A 20,999-nucleotide genomic window follows, 5' to 3' on the forward strand; every position below is an offset into this window, starting at 1 on the left:
ATAAAGATTCATCAGTGCTTTAACTACAGATTTCATGTAAAGATTCGTCAGTGCTTTAACTACAGATTTCATGTAAAGATTCGTCAGTGCTTTAACTACAGATTTCATGTAAAGATTCGTCAGTGCTTTAACTACATATTTCGTACAAAGATTCGTCAGTGCTTTAACTACAGATTTCATATAAAGATTCGTCAGTGCTTTAACTACAGATTTCATATAAAGATTCGTCAGTGCTTTAACTACAGATTTCATATAAAGATTCGTCAGTGCTTTAACTACAGATTTTGTACAAAGATTCCTCAGCGCTTTAACTACAGATTTCATATAAAGATTTGTGATTACTTTAACTACAGATTTCGTATTGTTCTTCATTTTCTTTCCATATAGTCCAACACTTAGAAAAAACCAACAGACCAAAGACAGTGAAGGTCATTCTGCTTCCTTAGACCAAACATTAACAGCTGCAGACACATATCCTGGTAAGAGAAAAATATTACAAATGAATTTGAACTGATATTAGAAAAATATATATTTTCGGTATTGACAGCTATTTTTTTTATATTATTGCTAGTCTGTTTAGGCTTCACAGTATGGTTTAGCAAGCACTATTTATCTGTATTAATTCCACTTCTTGGTGTTACCTTAATTTACAGTGTGGATTAAATGTGTTACTGTTTCCGGCTTGGTCCTTTATCATGCACTGGTGTTAGACTTCTAGTACCTAAATGATCAACTTCTATGGTTAACGTTCGTGACTTGTAGGTCACGAAACTTCAGGTCACATCAATAGATAAAAATATTAGTACTTGTGCCATTAAATTCAACGTAGAATTAAATGGATTGTGTCAGCAAAATTTTCATATGTTTGTAGTAACTTTCAAACTTTATCTCATTTTGAGGGATTTAGTAGTGTACAGTGTTTTTGTGCAAGTTAGAATTAATAAGTTAATTATTTTAGCATCATCTAAAATTATCAGTTCTAAATATTAAAATATCAAAAAAGATTTATATATTTTGGGTACATCATACATGCTTTCCAAAGTTCCTGAAGTTTTACATAGAGTTCTAAACAGAATAATATTGTGGGACTATTGTTTTTTGGCATGTTAAATCCAAAACTCACAAATTTCGTACTTTTTGGGCTATTAACACAAAAATTTTCATAGAATTTCAACATTTATAAATTTTCCTTTATGAAAACATAATCTTTTTTTTATGTTTGTCTTACAGTCCGCCATATTTGTGCCATGATATTTATTTTAACTAATTAGCCTCTACACACTCCATCCAGCAAACTCTGATTAATGGTTAATACTTGAAGCATATCCTCTTTTACTTCTCTCTCCTGTCATTGTATGTTCGAGTTGTTGTCTATACATTAGTGTTTCAAAATAAGGGATGAAGAGTACAATATTTAATAAATTTTGCTTGCCACCAGGAGCAAAATTAATGTAGTCTTATGAAACATTTATTTAGTGATTTAATTAAAATGAAGAATTAGTATGTATTAGCATTTAATTGACATTTTGTATTTTTTTTTTTCATTATATTCAAATGTTCTATTAAGTTTTATGCTACTGCACAATCAATTATCTCAAATTTGATTTACAAAAACAATAGTTTAGTCTGTTTTATTTTCATGATGACTTAAAGAAGTAGTCCTACATTTTAACAATAAATAAAGGTTCATTTCCTTATACATCTCAAATTGTTAGAAGTAAGTATAGAATCAGAAGCTATGAAATTGAGGTTCTTTCTGATTCAAGTTGATTAAAAAATTTAATTTGTTCCAGTGGACTTTTCAGATATTACTCTGTGTAACAGTCAAGAAGTTGAGAAATCCAGTGGAAAGATAGGTAATAAAGGGCCAAACTTACACATTGAGGTTCAGTTTAGTGATGCTACCACTCGTTTCTACTGTCGTGTGTATTTTGCTGAACAGTTTCGAAAGCTACGGCGGCTGATATTTCCTGATGGTGAAGAGTGTTATGTACGATCACTAGCTCGATGTGTGCAGTGGGTTGCTCGAGGTGGAAAGTCGGGATCTTCATTCTCCAAAACACATGGTCAGTGTAATTGTTGAAGTTCTTTTTCTGCAGATCATCTGGTATCAGATAGCCATAGCTTAAATAGTTTGTTGTTTCTCCTAATAAATCGTTAGGTGATACGTAACCAATCTTCATTCCTAGAAAGTTTGTTATAATAGGCATAGTACACTCTCTAAAACTTATGTCCAAAAATATGTTAGAACATTTAATCTTCTACTTAAATGTAGCATTTTTACTTATTTGTAAGCAGAATATTTTTAATTAATTGATAATTTATTAAGCATTATTAGACTAACTAATAAACTTTTCAAATTATTTTATTAAACACTAGTTACTAATATCTATTCAGTAAAAACTGCTCTCCAAATATTTTGGAGGCCGACACTTTTCTCTATCATTGCGTTCAAGTGTAACATAACATGGTCAATGGTTTGTACCAAGGTTTTTCAACATTTTCCACCTCAAGGACCACTTAATTATATGGTACAATAATAAAGGCCAACATATGAATTATATAACTCATTGCTTTAAAACAGTCACAGTTGTCCTGGCCTGTGGTGACCCATAACTGCATGTCTCACAGTCCAACAGTTGAGAATCATGGGCTTAAAAACGTATGCGAGCACAAAGGCCACTTGTTACTTTTTAGTTTGTAAATATTTATGAATGTAAAGAATATTGATAGGACTTCCTCTCTTTAACATGTTTGCATAAGTTTGAATGTTCCAGGGTTCAGTAGAGTCTAAAGATTGCTTTAACTCGGAATGTTTTAGCATTTTCAGGCTACATTATCAATTTAATAGTCAGTCAGCACTAAATATTTTTTTAACTGCACACCTTAGAATACCTGCATTTTTATGGTCATGCTTGTGTTTATCCAGTTTGACCCCAACCTGCCAGAGGTTAGACCTACGCATAATGTTGGACTATCTTTACAAGATGGCCAGTTGGGGCATAGCTCTACCTCACAGATTTTAGTTACCAGTGTTAAATAAAAGTGTGAAAAAGATAAGAATTAAATAGCTTCATAAAATAACTATGTACAAATTGAAATATTATGGCACACTTTTCATGTTTAAGCTTTCAAAATGAGACATTAAAATATTTATTTAATGTTTAATGAAGCATCTTTGCAATGATGATTTTTTAGTTTGTATTTAGCTCATTATTTTTTAATATGTAAATAGTGAGCAGTTTTCAAGTTCAGTGTGTAAAAACACTGACGTTAACTTTTCTTGACATTTCTTTCTATTTAGATGACAGGTTTGTGTTGAAACAAATGTCAAGGTTTGAAGTGCAGTCTTTTCTCGATTTTGCTCCACATTATTTCCAATATATAACCAAGGCTTGCAGTGAACAAGTGAGTTGGTAGTTTATATAATGAAAAAAAAGTATACAAATATTCTGTCTAAATTAATAAAGTTACAATATAAAACTCACTTTTCTTTCCAGTATGGACCTAATGAATATAGAAACTTTTAAAACTAAAAACTACTGGGTTTGCAGCATTTAAAAAAAGAAAAAGGATTGTTGATTCAAGTTGAAAAAACGTTGGTGAATATACAACCAAAATCTAAATACAAATTCCTTGTGAAAAGCTACACATTGTAATGTGACTGATAATTGCAGCATAATTTCACATTTATCAAGAAATAAATTTAAATAATGGAACTTAATGTGCCATTTTTGAGTTTTTTGTGCATTCATGTTGAAGTTTAAAATATATTTTTCTTTCAATAACAAAGGTGTTTGAAGCTGAGCTTAGAAATGACACAGTACATATAGAATGTCAAGTTGTATTTTTTTATTGTTATTATGATACAGGAAGACATATGTTTGTGTTTCATAACTTAAACAATGAATACTCTTATGTACACTTCTTTCAAGGATTATTTTTATTATTAAAATGCTCTGTGCTTTTAATACATTTTATTCTTAAAATATGATACTTGCTAATAATTTCATTAAATTCTTTTTTTATTGACATTTTTATATTGATGTTTACTTGCCAAAAATTAAAATTCGTAAGGCATCGTCTCTGTTTTCCTGATTTAACTGGTAACATGTCAAATCCCAAGCAACACGTGTAATTCTAAAATAATGTAGAGGAGTTACTTGCATGTGTTCAGCTGGATCTATCCATTACTTTATGCTTTATTCCTGACTGCACACCCGATTCTTTTCATTACTTTATGCTTTATTCCTGACTGCACACCCGATTCTTTTCATTACTTTATGCTTTATTCCTGACTGCACACCCGATTCTTTTCATTACTTTATGCTTTATTCCTGACTGCACACCCGATTCTTTTCATTACTTTATGCTTTATTCCTGACTGCACACCCGATTCTTTTCATTACTTTATGCTTTATTCCTGACTGCACACCTGAATCTCTTCATTACTTTATGTTTATTCCTGACTGCACACCTGAATCTCTTCATTACTTTATGCTTTATTCCTGACTGCACACCTGAATCTCTTCATTACTTCATGTTGTATTCCTAACTGCAAACTCGGATCTCTTCACTACTTCATACTGTATTCCTGACTGCACACATGAATCTCTTCACTACTTCATGCTTTATTCCTGACTGCGTAGTTTCTGTGAAGACACAGTAGAAATTAAAAGTTCTTTTTAGTGTGTGAGTAGCTCAAAGTTTTTGAAATGTTAATGCATTACGGGTGTTACTTATTTATTGAGTTTTCATCTCAAAGCTATTAAAACCATGCCCCAAAAACTGTAGCTTATGTAAATTAATCAATTTTTAAACATTGTGCATTTTACCATCCATTACTCTTTTTCTTCTCTTTACACACTTACTTCTTACTCTTTATCACTGCTACTGAAGTAAAAATGCATTACAATATTATAAAAGTAATTTATTTAGAATCTACAATAAGAAAGAAAACAACTTATGTGACATTAATACATTTAGTTCACAAAGGTACCACTGGGTAAGTGATTTTTTTCAAGGTACACCAACTGTGTAGTTTTATCATACCTAAAAAGTCTTCAATTGTTAGGAGATTGCAAAAAATCTTCGCTTTAATGAAATATCACTAAAGATTGTGGCAGTTTCTAACATGGCTACAAGAAACAAATCAAAAATGACTGAATAATAAATACTAGTATTCCTTGTGGTAAATTATTGAGGTTAAATTCTGACACTATAAGAGAAATGTTTGTACGGTATAAGTATCTATTAATTAATTTATTTTTTCAGGCAACAACAAATAAACTATTTTTTCTAATTATTTTATATTGTAACTTGAATTTCTCTGTCACAGTACTAGCATTCTCTGTTGTTTTTAAATCCATTTATTTCTTTACCAAACAACCAGAAACCAACAGTTTTAGCCAAGATAGTAGGTGCATACAAGATTGTTTACAAGAACTCATCTACTAACACTGCAGCTAAGCTTGACCTTCTTGTCATGGAGAACCTTTTCTATGGGAGAACAGTTAGTCAGAAATTTGATTTGAAAGGGTCGGTTCGAAACAGGATGGTCAACACTACTAGTCAACAGGAAGAAGACTTGGTACTTCTTGATGAAAACCTCTTGAAAAGTGAGTTGTATAATATGTTATTATGTCATACCTGTTTGTTTCAAATGCTATTATGAACATCTGCAGTATTATGTAATGTTTAACACAAATATTTAAGGTTATGGTCAATTAGTGTTAGCTGATGCATGTGCTCATGGCTCTTTTTAGTGTTATGTGATAACCCATTCAACATTCGTCCTCACTCCAAAACTGTGCTAACACTAGCGATTGACAATGATGCTCATTTTTTGGCAAGCCATTCTGTGATGGATTACTCACTCCTCGTTGGGTTGGATGATGAAAAAAAAGAAATGGTAGTAGGAATAATTGGTAAGTAATTTTATATATATGCATGAAAATTTAAAATTGTCATTTGTTTTTTTAGTACTAGTAATAGCATTAAGATGATGTAATGCTCTGTGAAACTAAATCAAACTTACCTTTAGGTAACAAACTCGTACGAAATCTTGTTTATAGTAGAAAGAACCAGAGTTGAACTGGTTCTTGAATCATAACAGAAAGTCACCTTGATTTTAAATATTCAGATGATAGCCCATCCTTCTATCATAGTCTCTTGATAGACTTCTCTTCCTGTTATAATCTCTGACAGAAATACAGGTTTCTTCTGTATTGTAGCCTCTGCCAGAAATATATATTTTTCTGTGGGTTCTGATTAAGATAAAGGCATCTGTGTTGATATTTCTGTCAGAGATTTGTGTTTTTCTGTTATAGAATAACAGAAATGAATATTTCTTATTATATGGGTTTAAATAAAAAGGATATTTTTGTTGTTGTTCATTCAAAAAGCATACATGTCTAGGACTCGATCCATAACTTGTTTTAAAACCTAGTACGTACCCTTACTTGCTGCAAATCAGTATAGTCTGAGATAGAAAGATTTTGTAGAGTTAGTAACATGTTATCAAATTTTGAGGGCCCTATCCTTTTGAATTATGTGCTAGGCCTGTTAGAGGTCATAAAAAAACTTTGACTCTATTCTTACAGATTACATTCGAACTTTCACCTGGGATAAAAAAATTGAAATGGTAGTCAAGTCTACAGGCATTCTCGGTGGTCACGGAAAGCTTCCCACTGTAGTGTCACCTGAATTATATCGAATGAGGTTTTGTGAAGCTATGGACGGGTACTTCCTCTGGGTTCCGGATCGGTGGAGTGGGCTTGGTAAAGGTGTAGATTGTTGATCGGCATTAACGGCACAATGAACTGAAGATCCAACATTTCAATGTATTCCTTAACTGTAATTATTATAGAGAACTGTAAATCAGTTTTTTTTTTTTTCATCTTAGCCTCCTGGTTTATGAAATTGTAACTTACAAATACTTTTTTTTTTCATTTTCTTTTGAAAAGTGTATACCCATAAATATTATCATAACATTCTACATGATCAAATTATTATAGCTAAGCATTCTAAGTAACATTGTGACTACAGAAAAGCACATTTGAAGAAGTGAAGTGTCTAAAATGTAGAAATGTCCTGCTTAAATTCAAGTTTACGTGCAATTTTTACTGTGTTTTATTACTTAGTATTCACCAAACAATTGATGTACACCAATCACAGCTGATCTATTTATTTAGTTGTTTTTTTTCACCTCATTTATTTTTTGTTTTTCTATTCCATTGCAGAAAAAATGTTAAAAAACCTTGGGAATGTAATGTTAGCAGTGTATAAAAAATTATGCATGGTGTAGTATTAGTTATTATTTATTGGGGAGGTTATATAATGAAATATGGAAAATTTATTATTATTATATATTAGATTATTAGCTTTATGAGTTATGTGATTTTCAGTCCTCAATCATAAGTACAGTAAGGTACATTTAGAATAAACACCATGTTTATCAAAAAAAAACTTTGTAAAGTGTAGCCTTGTACTAGTCTTCGCATTCCTTTCTACCTACATTTTGTTTGTATGACTAAAAAAAAAAGTATTAAAAAGAAAAATATTTTCTGATTAATATTACCTTCAACTTTTTTATGAACAAATTTTTCTGTTACCTGTGTTTGACTTTTTTTTTTTTTAGTTTATCAATATTAAATCAGTAGTATCTGTAACATATTAGAAAAAACTTAGGACTATCACTTGACAGGAATGTTTGATATGTTCAAGTATACCAGTTGATTTTTCTTGCTTTTGGAAAATATTAATATTGTGAAATGTAATCTTACTGATGAAGAAAATTGATTTATGTTTGAAATTTTAATTTTGTGCAGTTTTAAATTTGAAAAAGGGATATTAAATGTTCACTGTTGAAAGCTGGTAGTTTAAACTGAAAATTGTAAGGCATCCGGAGATCACCTTTGTCAGAACTTCTTTGTTTAAAAGTTCCCAAGCAACCTTTGTATATTAAAAAATAAATGTGAAGCCCAGTCTGTCATTCAGTTTACCACTTGTCACTGAGTTATACTAGTTTTGGTGAATTACACCTGTCATCAGTAACCTGGACAAGAGGAATTCAAAACAGTCAGACTAGGCTTCATATAACATTGGTGTGTATTTTATATGTATGGTGTTTTGAGATGTCTTTTACTCCCATAATAATCCTATATCTGTATAGTAATTTCAAGAAAATGCATCACTGAGGTTACTAAATTATTTGTGTGAATTATTTAGCCAATGAGCTGTTTAAATGCTAAAAATAGGTTTAGCTTTACATTTATGTTTTAGTAATTTGGAACACTTTGTGGCTGAATTCACAAAAATAAATTAATAGCATCAATTCTTTACATTCTTGAAAATCCTTTATAAATATGGGATCACTGAGTTAACTGTATCTCAAAAGTCTTTGAAAGTCAGGCTTGAAGACGATTAATTACACCATCACATTGACCTGCTCCAGATCCATTGGTTGTCAAGTGTGCACTAAAATTTATTTTGTAATATGGAATGATGATGACAATTTTTAAAAAGAAAAGTAATTTTTTGATAGATCAACCCAAGAAACATAAACACTGGCTTACCTTAGGTTTCATCACATTTTTCTTAAAGTAAGATTGGAAAAAAATCACACCTACTCTGTAGTGTAATAACAATTTCAACAGTTATGAATGTTTCATGAGTAAGAATAATTGATATTAATGATAAAGATCACTGAAAGTCATTTTTTTTTTTGAAGTTTTTTTTTTTTTTCGCACTGCTGAACTAAATCGTACTTTACACCTCGAGTCATAATTTTGTACAAAAATCAAGATTTTGATACGCACTCAGTAATCCAAGTCACTGAAAATCATACAATCTTAATTATTGAAATGTGTTTTAATTAAATAGGTATCTTATTTCAAGTACCGTTATGCTTACTAAAGCATTCCTTTTTATTATTAAGGAAAGATTACTAGGTTATTGCCAGTATGGCATTTTTATAGGAAGTCGTGTAATTCTTGTTTGTTTTTCACAAAAGTATCCTGAATTTGTTAACTAAGAATTTCAGAACTGTTTCTAAAATAAACCTTGAAATCAGTTAAAGTACAATACATTTTATTATTTCAAATTTTTACCAGTCAACCTGTAATTGGTAAGAAATATGCTATGGATTGTTGTTTGTTTTCTTCTTCTAATCACTTTTGATTACTTGCTCACACTTGTGGCTGGCTTTAGTTTGATCACATTTTTATTGTCCCTTCTGTAATTCTTTCAGACACCTTGAACAAGCTGATTCAACTTATAAAACTGGCATGACTTTTTTTTTTCTTCATACCACAGTCAATTTCCACGCCGTTTTATTATTAATGTTTAGTTTTTTTTCTAATATTAAAAATGGGCAAAAGAAAAGGGGACTAATCATAGACTTACTAACAGGAATTTGTTTTAAACCTGGAATGAGCAGCAAGATTATTTTCTCATTTACTGCAAAGCGAAAAAAATAGAAAATAATTAGTAGCTTCATGCTTATTAGTATTTTGCAGAAGAAATAAATTATATTCATTAGCATTTCCCATCAGCTTGTGCACATAGTATTACTATTAGTTTTCAAACTGGTTTATTATAATTTCTTACATACACAAACACACAATGAATTTAGATATTTTTTTACAAAAAAATACTATTTGAAAGAATCATTACATGCACCAAAATTTATCACCAAAAATGGAAGTAATATAGTGTCTTATATTGATCCTTGCTGACAAATGGTTTCCGTACAATTTTTAATTTTTTTCCAATTTGACACAGATTTGAAATAAATGTCTGTTAATTATTTATTGTTTAGGAAGCATTCATAGGTAATTTTCTAAAAGCTTATAATGAACAAGTTGTGTACAACTGAATTATATATTGGACAACAACAGCTTAAATTTTATGTCCAAATTTATATCTTGTATTTTCTTTTAATGAATATGATATGTAATTTTATAGCTGATGAATTAGTGTTCAGTGATTTAGTATAACAAGAAAGAATCAAAAATAATTATTGAAATAAGCATCAAACAATACAGTGATCAATTCTCTCTCCATTTATCTGTTATTAATATCAGTAGTGTTTCTTCAAACTGATGTAACATTTGTTTTTCCTGCAGTGGGTTAGTGTCATTCTTGTAACTGTTAGTTCATACAGCTGAATGTACTGGCCCATATAAGTATTATTTAAACAAATACTTGGATAAGATATAGACAGAAAACTACAAGAAGTTTTACACATCTTTCTACAACAGGCCTTTGATGGGAACGTTATTTTTTCTGTGAAAGGTGTCTTATTACTTCATCATGTTACTGATCTTACGTTTTTTTTTGTTATGAAGAAAACAGTATCATTGAACAATTCATCTAGTTTTGAAATATGTTAGACTGACAGTGTATTTTAGGGTGGGGTATCATTTAAACAAGAAACTAAATATCGGTGATTAACTTTCAATCATCAATTTAACCTAACATTACAATTTGCTACATTCCATGTTGAACAAGTAAATTATTATGTCTTAAAAACTGTAAATTAGCTGTACTAGTCTTTCTTATGTTACATTAAATATTATTAATTTACTTGTTCTAATAAAACAATGTATTTCAACAAACATATATGTGTTTTTTTTTCTAAGAAACTCACTGGTATACCTTTCGTTAAAATTGAATGGAAAGACGGTGAATTATGAAGTAAATATTTGATGAAAAATAGTGTACATTAATTAGTCTTATTTTTTCAATATTGTAATATTATTTATCATTCTGTATAGTGTATAGTATTTCCTTTTACAAGTAATGGCGTCTTTAAGCAAAAGGGAAGATGTCTGAAATTTGCCTTAAGGCTTCTTTAATTATCAGTAACTAGTTCTATGGAATTACAGGTTTAACTTTATTTCTTATATGAAAACGTATGTATACTTTTCCAGCAATATATTAACCAAATTTAGTTATTAGTGTGGGTGTTTTGTCACATATACTTCATAATGATTCCCTTCTGTTATAATTTTGTAATAAGATTTAATCTTTTATTAAGTATGACACTGGTCTTTGTAAAAGAGTTTACATAAAGTGTAGTATTACATTTAACTTGATCATGCTGTTGAAGTTATCAAACATTAAAATATCATAGAACAAAATTAAGTGAAAATCTAAAGCTTTAGAATGTCCTATAGTATTTTTTAGAATCGACTTCTGTATGTCTAATTTTAATTTTCTGTAAAAAAATTAATATAAAATGTATTCAAGTTCCAAAAATATTTATATGTGAAATTAGAAGTTTAAAAAAGAAGTATTTTTATAGGATGAAAAAAAACAGCCTTGGTGGTGTCTTGTTACAATAAAAATTTATTTTGTCACACATTAACATGGAATACATTTTGGTGTGCAAATCTCCCAGTGAGAGTTGGGTTCTGATTTTTCTAATTTCACCTCATGGGTATTGTATTAATTGTAAACTTTTGGAAATTTTTAGCATGGTATGTTTGTGACTTGTAATGTAAAATTAAACAGAATATGTATATAATGGTAAGAAAGATGTAGTTAATATATATATATATATATATAAAAAAAAAAATTGTGGGCTTGAGACTCTGTCTATCTTACACAGTTGTATCATAATATCTAGCAAGTATTCTTGGGCATGAAAGATATTAAAAATAAAGATTTTTGTGAAAAAAATGTTCTCTTTGTACACATCTTTTGTTAAACTCAAAATATTTCTGAAAGAATAAAGCTAACTTCAAACTGGAATTACTCGAACCATTAGCACTGCATACAACTTTTGGTCAAGAAATAAACTAACCCGTCTGGACTGTTATAAGTGCAATTATAGAAATATACAAAATGTATATCCAGAAGTCCTTGCTTATAGTGGGATATTACCAACATTCAGTAATTTATGATTTCATTATTAACTAATATGTTGAAAAACTACATATCAACATCATCCAAAGAAATTTCAGCTATTGCCACAAATATCCAATCATAGTCATAATGTTAATTTCAACAAAGTGAGTAAAGATCTCAAACTGAAATATCAACAGTATTAATAGATGCATTATTCAGTAATGTAAATGTAAAAAAACTGTTCTGTGGTGTGCCAATACAGAACTATGTTGATTTATTCCTTCCACATTAAATTAATACTTAGAACTTAATATTGTAAAAATTTTAACAAAACATTCGTAAACTTATCTGAAATTCAAGAATTGTGTCACAGTCCATATTTTATGCTTGAGCGAAATTATTTCATTTGGAGACATTAACCCTTTCACTGCAGCTGCACTGGGAAATATACGTCCCAGCTGCAGTGAATAGGTTAAACATTTTAAGTGAAAAACCTGTTTTTGTTATTAAAGAAAGTTTATGGTTTTATTATAGTGTTAGAGCACTATTTTTTCCTGCTTTGTTTCCCCGAAAGGTGGCCAAAGGCTGCTTTGAGGGATTACTTGTTTTGTCCACTCACACCACTATACAGTAGTGTGTTGTCTGTCAGTCAGTATACACTAAAATTATGTCACACGAGGGATTAAAAAGTGTGCATGCCATGAATCACAAGAACAATTATCCATGACATAAAAATATTTGTTACTCTTAATGTTGGTTTTATTTACTTTTGAAACGGAACACTCTCGAGGACCCTGTGCAATTACATCTAATTTTTGTTTACGTTTGTCATAAAAAAATTAAATATCAATTCAATTTGTATCACATAATAGTATACAAGTTATCTAATAGCATGTTACACACTATAAAATAATTATATACTGATGTGTTTCTTATTTATGGTTTGAGGCTTAAGGTTGCATAAAGATCCTGAAAGAGGGTGTAATGACACATTAATGTACCTTTAACACACACACCATCAGCCAAGTTACACACTTGAGATACTGAGTAAAGAAATTGTAGGAATAGCTAGTTAATCTTTGACAAGACAAAATGGCATCCATCGAATAGTAGTTTGAGTTTAGGTGGAGTTTCATTCCGTTGATATTACAACCAAAGTATCGGGGCACCATCATTTATTTATGGGACAAGCTTCCAGGATATGTAACTACTGGTTAAGGCATACTCCAGAATTATCACTTGAAAATAACAGCCATGACAGACTTCTGTTAATGACATTTAAACTAATAACTGGTCAGTATGGATGGTAACTGGCGAGTTTAAATTTTGAAGAAAGAAACATGGGATTCACTAAATTATATGGTACAACTGAGCAAACACATAAAATAAGAATTCAAGAGAAAACATATAGAAAGGTAGATTTCTTTACATTTAGAATAGCTTGCTTTATTATAAATTTAAGATTTTCCAAAATTCAACAATTCCAGTGGAGGAAACAGAAATATGTACGATACAAAAAAATAAAAACCACCTGATGTATAGAATGAGTTATGGCTGTTATCTTTGTGATGTTCTAGATTGCCTTTTGATATTCTTCTCGTTCCATTTTCTACTTCTTTGTTTAAATCGGACGTCAGTTCTATCATTAAACCTATCCCTAGGCACATCACTAAAATTATCATAATACCTTCTATCACATTCAAAGTCCCTATTAAATTCTTCCTGAAACTCATAGCTTTCTCTGGCTCTTTCTCTTTCTATCTCTATTTCACGTTTTCTAAGCCATTCTAGCTCTTTTTCTCTCTCTGTGTAACTTTTGCCTATTTCCCAATCTCGTCTTCTGTCTGTAAAGTCTTCTGTGTCATACATGTGCTCTGAAAACCTGCTGTCTCCATTGTCTTGATCATACTGATGTTCTTTATATCTTCTTTTATCATTCTCTGTATAACTTATTTCATAGGCTCTTCTTCCTTCCTGGTGTTCATCAAACCTGTATGATAACGGAGATAACCAAGATCTGTGTTCTTTTCTTTTTGACCTTTTAAAGTCTCGGTCACTTGACCTTTCTTTTTCATATAGATCATTTTCTCTCGGTCTTTTTTCTACAATATACTCTTCTCTCCAGTTGTGCTCATTTACCTTCCTATTCCCCTTGTGTGATCTGGAAATATAATTTTTGTCCATACTAGTATCTATCTTTTGCTGATCATGTGATTTGTGATACCTTTCTTTATTCCACGATCTGCGTTTTGGCAGACTTTTTTCTTCCAATTTTTCTCTACCATTCTTTGATTTGGACAAGAAAGTTCCAGTCTTTGTGAAATATCTTCTTTCAGATGAAGGACTTTTATGTCTATCTTTACTTGATACTGAACTTCTGAGTGAGTTTTGTGGGACTGGTAGTGGACTTCTACTTCTGTGTCTGAACTTGGAACTGTGATCAGGGTCAACATCTAGACCCCTTGCACTAGGTAATTTCAATTTTACTTGAATATTTATGCTTTGGACAGAATCTTCAAATTGATTCTGAAGTTTCTGTTTCTGAGAAGAATTACGAAAACAGTTAGTAGATGTTAGATCCTTACTAAGGTACCGATTGTAACTCGAATCAGCCTTCTCTTCCTTTACCTTAACAAGTGGTTTAATCTCTTTAGCTGAAACATCAGAAGAGGAAGCACCTGTATCACTAGACTTCTTCACTCGTTCTTTCTTCTTTTTCTTTTCTAATGTAAAAAAAACAACAACACAGGAATTCAGTCTTTATACATTTGTAACATAACCAAGCTAGTTTCGTAAACACAAAACTAATGTTTTCAGAAGAAAATTTCCTATCAATTCTTAACTGAAGGAAGTAGAAAAATTTAAATATAATTCAGTTCTAACTGAATGCCCTCTCAATCATGAATAAGCATGTTGGTTTTTTTCATTTAATCTTACAAACCTACTTAAGGGATATCTGCATTAGCCACCCCTAATTTTGAAATGATATACTGCAGGGAAAGTGGCTAGTCAACAGCACCCACTGCCAACTTTTGTCTGACCAATAGTAGGATTTAACCATTACCCTTTTAATGCACCCATCATCCCAAACTGGGGAGCTAATTTTTTTTTGTGCTAATCTAACCACTGGACAATGCTCAGTCATGAATAAGAACTAGTCATTCATACACAAAATATAATAAAAGAACTAAAGCAACACAACCTACAAAGAGTTTGGGTGTTACGTTACTTTTCATATGAAACTAATTCATCCAACTTACTACCCAGCTTGCAGGAGAGATTGGTCTAAATTAATGGTTCCCAAGCAATATGTCTCACCACAGAATAAAACTATAATGATCATAAAATGTTTCTATACAAATAAAACTCAAATTATAAAATCGCTATCAGACTTTACTAAAATACTACTGAACAACATCCTCCCCCAACTAAGCATGGGTCCCAGAAAGTGCCAGGCCACTCAGATGGGTTACGAGTTGGGAATCCTTGAATGAAAGGTGTTTAAAAAAAATTATTTTATCATTAGATCTCATTCTTAATAAACTAAAAAACTAACAATTCAAACTTTTATACATTAATAAAATTCAGTGTTGTATTGTTTTTCAGAACATTCCAAATGTATTTTAGTATTTAATTTCACAAATGAAAAACCAGGGACAAATATAAGTTTACTGATCTTCCCAAACGGAAGGGATTTGGGGACTATGTCAGTTAGAGTTGCCACAAATATTTTATTTATACACTTTCATTCTTCAGGAGCTGAACTCATAATATTTGTTGTTGTTTTCTTTAATTTAATGCACAAATTTTCCCACTACTGAGAAAATTTACTGATTTTCCCAATCAGAAGGGATTTGGACTATGTCAGTTAGAGTTGCCATTATGTCTTGTAGTAAATAAGTATTGTAACAACTACTAAACAAGTCACCAAAAACAACTGATTCAATAATGACATTCCTAACAAACCTTTCTTTAATTTTGGAATATTTTTCTCATCCAAGTGGTGTTCAGGAGACTTTGGAGCACATCCCTCCAAGTGTATAGTTTTTGTCAAGGCATCATCATCCTCATGTTCTTTCGGAATTTTATAGTTTTCTACATGATCAACACGAACAGTTCTTCCACATAACTAAAGAGAGAAATTTGCAAAATATAACTAATTAAAAATCAGTCAATTCGTAGAACATATCCACTCTTTAGTTAATAACTTCAAAACAAGATACTTTATACATTATTGTTGAAATAAATAATATTTATGTTCATTAGTATACTAAACAATAAAGTTCATCCCTTTCCAGGGAAGGTCTGATTTAACAGGTTTCTTTAGCAATATAAAGGAAACAGCATAAATTTTCATATAATGCTTTGTGATACAATTATTGAAGTGTTCTATATACTTATTAGCAGTTTACGAATTTGTTTTTTAGCAATATGTAAACTCAGTTTGGTTCATACAAGTACAATCTTGTTAAAATATATATACTTAGATCAAAGTCTGCTCCTTGCATGTTAAATTACTGCTTCTGAAAATTATGTACTTGGTTAAATGTTGTAAACAGTGACATTCTTCAAATATTTTTTGAGCTAGGCCTCAGCCTTGTTCTTAAGTCATATTTGAAACTCTACTGTAAGTAACAGATTCTCTTATAGTCAACATTTTTTTATATCACAGCTATATTTTCAAGTCTTTGAATGAATAAATATACACATGTTTTTGTGAAATGTGTAAAGTAAGAACCTTAATCTAAATCTCTAATGTTTAATTGGAGAAACATCATTTGAGGATATTTTCAACCAGATAATCCTTCAACTGATGGTGAAGTCATTTTCAAAAATATCCACATTAAATTTTAGACTGCTTGTATATGCTACCTGGGTTAACATAAAACCTTCACTTATGTCAGATATCAGTGAATCAACTTATCTCTGACAAATATTAAACAGCTGTGGTATGCAACACACACACAAGTATGGTTTGAATAATTAAAAAATCACAATAGAAGAATAATCAAATTAATAATGCATTCACGATGTGCATTTTTTTTTTAAATATAATATGAAGATGGTGGATGGTGAATACCAAGTTGTAACTCAACTGTTAAATAAAATACAGCATGCTATACATTTTGTTACATATTGACATTTGAGCTTTCAAAGATTAATTTCATTTCAACTGCTTGCTGTGACAAGTTGTCTCATTCTAAAATTTATATCACATAGCGTGTTACAATTTAAACGTTAAATAACAGCATATATATGAAAAGATATTTCCACAGTCACACTTAAAACACTGTTCATATCAGTTATAATAGCAGCTATCAGAAAATCATACTTGCCTTAATACCATTGAAATTGTCCACAGCTAAAACAGTGCTCCTCTGGTCTTCGTAACATAAAAAACAAAACCCTTTGGACTTGCCAGATTTCTTATCCCGAATTAGATTAAGGTTTACAACTTCACCATACCTGTTCGACATTGACAACACAACTTATGTAATATTGCGTAAATACTATCACAATCACTGATAAAATACACAAACTTCTTAGAAAACACTTCTCTAGCCATCAAGGTACTATATTTTGGATTCTAAAACTATTAATTGACAAAAAATAAAAATAAATCACCATTTGAATGTTCACGTCTAAACGAGAAGAAATAAATTAACTATAATAAACAATTGTTACACCAGTACATTTAATCACATAAAATTTCCTTGAAAAAAACCCTGATGACTCAGACACAAATGTATTTATTTAACTTGAAATAGAAACCCTGTAGTTTTTCATTTTCAACATTACACATAGTAGGATGTTTTTAGTCAATGTGTACACAATAGTGAAAATAAAATTAAAGTAAATAAAGAATAGTCTTTACACTAATTCTGTCCCTATTGGAAAAAAATGTCCCACCTAACTTCATGTGGCAATACTTATCTAAGTTACATCTGCCTAAAGTTTAGAGGTAGACAACATTTTGGTTTCACTGCTGAGGACAGTGCCATTGAGAATTTATATAGCATATGAGGAGAAGTCTTGTTACAAAGCTCCAGTTGTTGTGTTGGTGTATGGCATCTTTGTTTAAGCACCCATTTTTGTGAAAAGTGTAAACAGTCTGCTGTTTCATCAGTATGTTTGTGCTACCCAATATCATACAACTGGTGTCTATAGTGTCATTCTAAATGCACAGTAGCTGTTTCATGGTATTTTGATGTTTTTAAAAAATATTCTATACTATAGTTCTCTCTGTTTTTCCAGCATACAAGTCTCCACAGCAAAAGGAAACTTTACAGGGCATTAAAAGAGATTAAGTGTTGCATAAATAAGCAACTTACTTAAAAATGTTTGTAAATATTTGAGTAGTAGGTAGGTGCCAAAAGACTGGAAGCTAGCTAATGTTATACCTATTTTTAAGGGTAGGTAACAAGTAATATCTTACTTCTGTGGTGGTAAAAGTTTGGTAAAGACTGGTTAAAGATGCTTGTGAAGCCTACAGTTTTGTTGGACAGCCAGCATGGTTTCACAAAGCAAAATTCTTGCCTCACAAATCTTTTAACCTTCTTCAAAGATGTCACTGCTTATGTTGATGAGGGTAAAGGTGTGGATTTGGTATACATGTATTTTTGTAAAGATTTCAAACAGAGTTCCAGATAAAGTACCAGAAAACAAAATTACCTCTGTAGGTGTGGCAGAGAAGTTAGCTCAGTATTTTAAGTGTTGGTTAGAAGAGAGAATGCAAAGGGTTATAATAAATGTTGTACCTCAAAGATACATATAGGCATCCTTACTGTTTTGGATATACACTGATGATAATTTATTTGCAAATGGTAAACAGATTGGTCAAGTATGATGATGATATTAAAGTTTTGGGTGTATTTGGCTGTGAGGAGAATGCTGATGTTTTAAAAAGGGGGTTTGGAGTATTTGACAACTTGGGCAAATAAAAGCAAATGGCATTTAATTATCCTATTTCAAGGTAATCTATGTGGGCTTCCTTAATTTAAACTTCAAATACCACCTTGATGGAAATCAACTCAACAAGTGTTATGGGGAAAAAAAAAGGGATCTTGGTGTTTTGATCAATCAATCTCTTAAGCCTTACAGGCAGTGTGCTGTTGCCAGTTGGAAAGCAAAGCAAATAGGATTTTTGTATTTTATCTACAAGAATTTTGAACACAAGTCTAAAGAGGTTATAATGTCATTAATAGGTCCCTGGTTAGGCCTCATTTAGAATATTGTGTTCAGTCTTTGGCCGTTTACTTTAATCATGACATTGAGTTGGTGGAAAGGGTTCAAAGAAGGTCTACTAGGATGATTCCTGGAATAGAGGGGCTTTCATAGGACAAGTTAAGGTCTTTAAAGAAGGGTTAGAGTGGATGTGATTGTAATGCTCAAAATTATAAAATGGAACAGATAAGATTGATGCATCATACTTTTTTTTCATGTTTTATTATAAAAATGGTAGGACTAGTCGAAACAGATTTAAAATTTGGCAGGGAGGAGTCATCTGAAAATTGGGCAATTTTGTTTTTCAAACATGGTGATGAGACTTTGGAACAGATTGCCTTCAAAAATGGTATATGCAACCTGATTTGGAGAATTCAAGAGAAGGCTTGATCAGTATTAATTTGGATGTCAGAGCTGGATACAGACAAATGGGTATTTAATGAATTTAATGAAACAGCCACAATGAGCCAAGAGACCCTTTGTTATTCCTCAAATGTTATGTTGTGTAAAAGTTCTGGACTGAGTCACATATCAATAGAATTTAATCTGGGGCATCCTGAGTACCAGGCAAAATTTTGTCTCACACAAATATTGGTCATTTGTTCATTAAGTTTCTGAAACTGTTTCTTTGAGTGATCACAAACAGCTATAATGACTTAGAAAAAAATCATGGTAGTACACAACTTTTGTATCAAGTTGTATAATATATTTTCAAACATAATATCAAACAAACCAAATTATTAATATTTTTCATAAGAGATCTAACTATATTTAACTTACACATTTAATAAACAAATACTACAAAAAAAAGCTCTCGTACTCACTGAGAGAAAACACAAACAATATCTCCTTCTGTAAGATCATATGGTAGTCCACCAATAAAAACCCAAGCACTATTTTTGTACAAATTATGCCATGAAGTTCTGCTGTTTAATCCAAGAGAGAGTTCTTTCTCATTCAGCTTGGTAATATTTTTCACATTGCTAGAAAACACAAAGAAAAGGTAGGGCATTCCAAATGCACTGGTTATAAAGTAAGCTCATAACACATGCAAACTGTGTAGTGCTAATTAGAAAATGGTATCTTTTAAAATACATGTCATAGAAAAAGCAGAAATTTACTAACTCTTAAATCATTGACTTTTTATATTGTTCACTACTGGCAAGGTCTACAGCTTGTATCAAATTGAATAAACCAATGTTTTTGCCTGTTATAACACTCAGTGAAAAAACTGGCCAGAAAAAAATTAGGCAAAATTGCTCATTTCTATGTGAAATACATGGGGACCTCAGAACTAATTAGTGGAATTAATTGCAATATTGGTAGTACTTTTGTTTACACAATATTATATATTATTAAATGTGTTTAAAAGGCAATTAGGCTCATAAAAATTTCTAGGGTTAAGAATTAAATATGAATAAAACCCCAAATTAGTTTGGTTAAGCCTACTTTATATTTTTGAATATTTGTGCTTGTCTAGTAGCATTATAACTTATTATTATTTATTTCTCTATAAGTTGCTTATTGTTATAATTCTTTCATGAATTTTATATAATTAAAAATGTGAAAAAAAAAAGAATGATGGACTTGAAATGTATAAAATTTAAGTCAACTAGTTTTAGCAAATAACCTTATAGATTTAATAAATAGTTTTATTGTTTTCCAGTTTTGATTCTTTATATAATTTGAAATTCTTTTAGTGGTTGAAATTTGTAATATTTATATCCTGCTAATACTTAATTAGAATGCAATACTGTAGTAATTTAATGTATATTAATTAAAGAGTACAAAAAAATCATTTAAACTTTTTAATTATTACATACCTTTACATATAGAATGTATTATAAAAAATTATAACAATAAGCAACTTATAGGGAAATAAATAATAATAATAAGTTATAATGACTGCTATATATATACAC

The 20,999-nt window shown here is 30.5% G+C and overlaps 2 protein-coding genes across 2 annotated transcripts in view; one reads left to right on the forward strand and one right to left on the reverse strand.

The window, feature by feature from the left end:
* LOC106475063 (1-phosphatidylinositol 3-phosphate 5-kinase-like) overlaps positions 1-8,255 on the forward strand; it is a gene marked incomplete at its 5' end in the record, with an annotated part of 14,411 nt that extends 6,156 nt beyond the window's left edge. Inside the window, 6 exons of the mRNA XM_013935761.2 lie at positions 388-479; positions 1,794-2,066; positions 3,305-3,408; positions 5,393-5,618; positions 5,766-5,927; positions 6,603-8,255. Coding sequence (XP_013791215.1) covers positions 388-479; positions 1,794-2,066; positions 3,305-3,408; positions 5,393-5,618; positions 5,766-5,927; positions 6,603-6,799 — 1,054 coding nt within the window. The remainder of the gene's footprint in view (positions 1-387; positions 480-1,793; positions 2,067-3,304; positions 3,409-5,392; positions 5,619-5,765; positions 5,928-6,602) is intronic.
* Positions 8,256-12,590: 4,335 nt separating this feature from the next.
* The window catches only part of LOC106475064 (RNA-binding motif protein, X-linked 2-like), an 11,681-nt gene continuing 3,272 nt past the window's right edge, over positions 12,591-20,999 (reverse strand). Inside the window, exons 2-5 of the mRNA XM_013935762.2 lie at positions 19,902-20,060; positions 17,190-17,319; positions 15,820-15,982; positions 12,591-14,576 (exon numbers count right to left, since the gene is read on the reverse strand). Coding sequence (XP_013791216.1) covers positions 13,411-14,576; positions 15,820-15,982; positions 17,190-17,319; positions 19,902-20,060 — 1,618 coding nt within the window. The 3' untranslated portion in view covers positions 12,591-13,410. The remainder of the gene's footprint in view (positions 14,577-15,819; positions 15,983-17,189; positions 17,320-19,901; positions 20,061-20,999) is intronic.

Source organism: Limulus polyphemus, unplaced genomic scaffold (assembly GCF_000517525.1).
Source record: "Limulus polyphemus unplaced genomic scaffold, Limulus_polyphemus-2.1.2 Scaffold8042, whole genome shotgun sequence".
Lineage (NCBI taxonomy): Eukaryota > Metazoa > Arthropoda > Merostomata > Xiphosura > Limulidae > Limulus > Limulus polyphemus.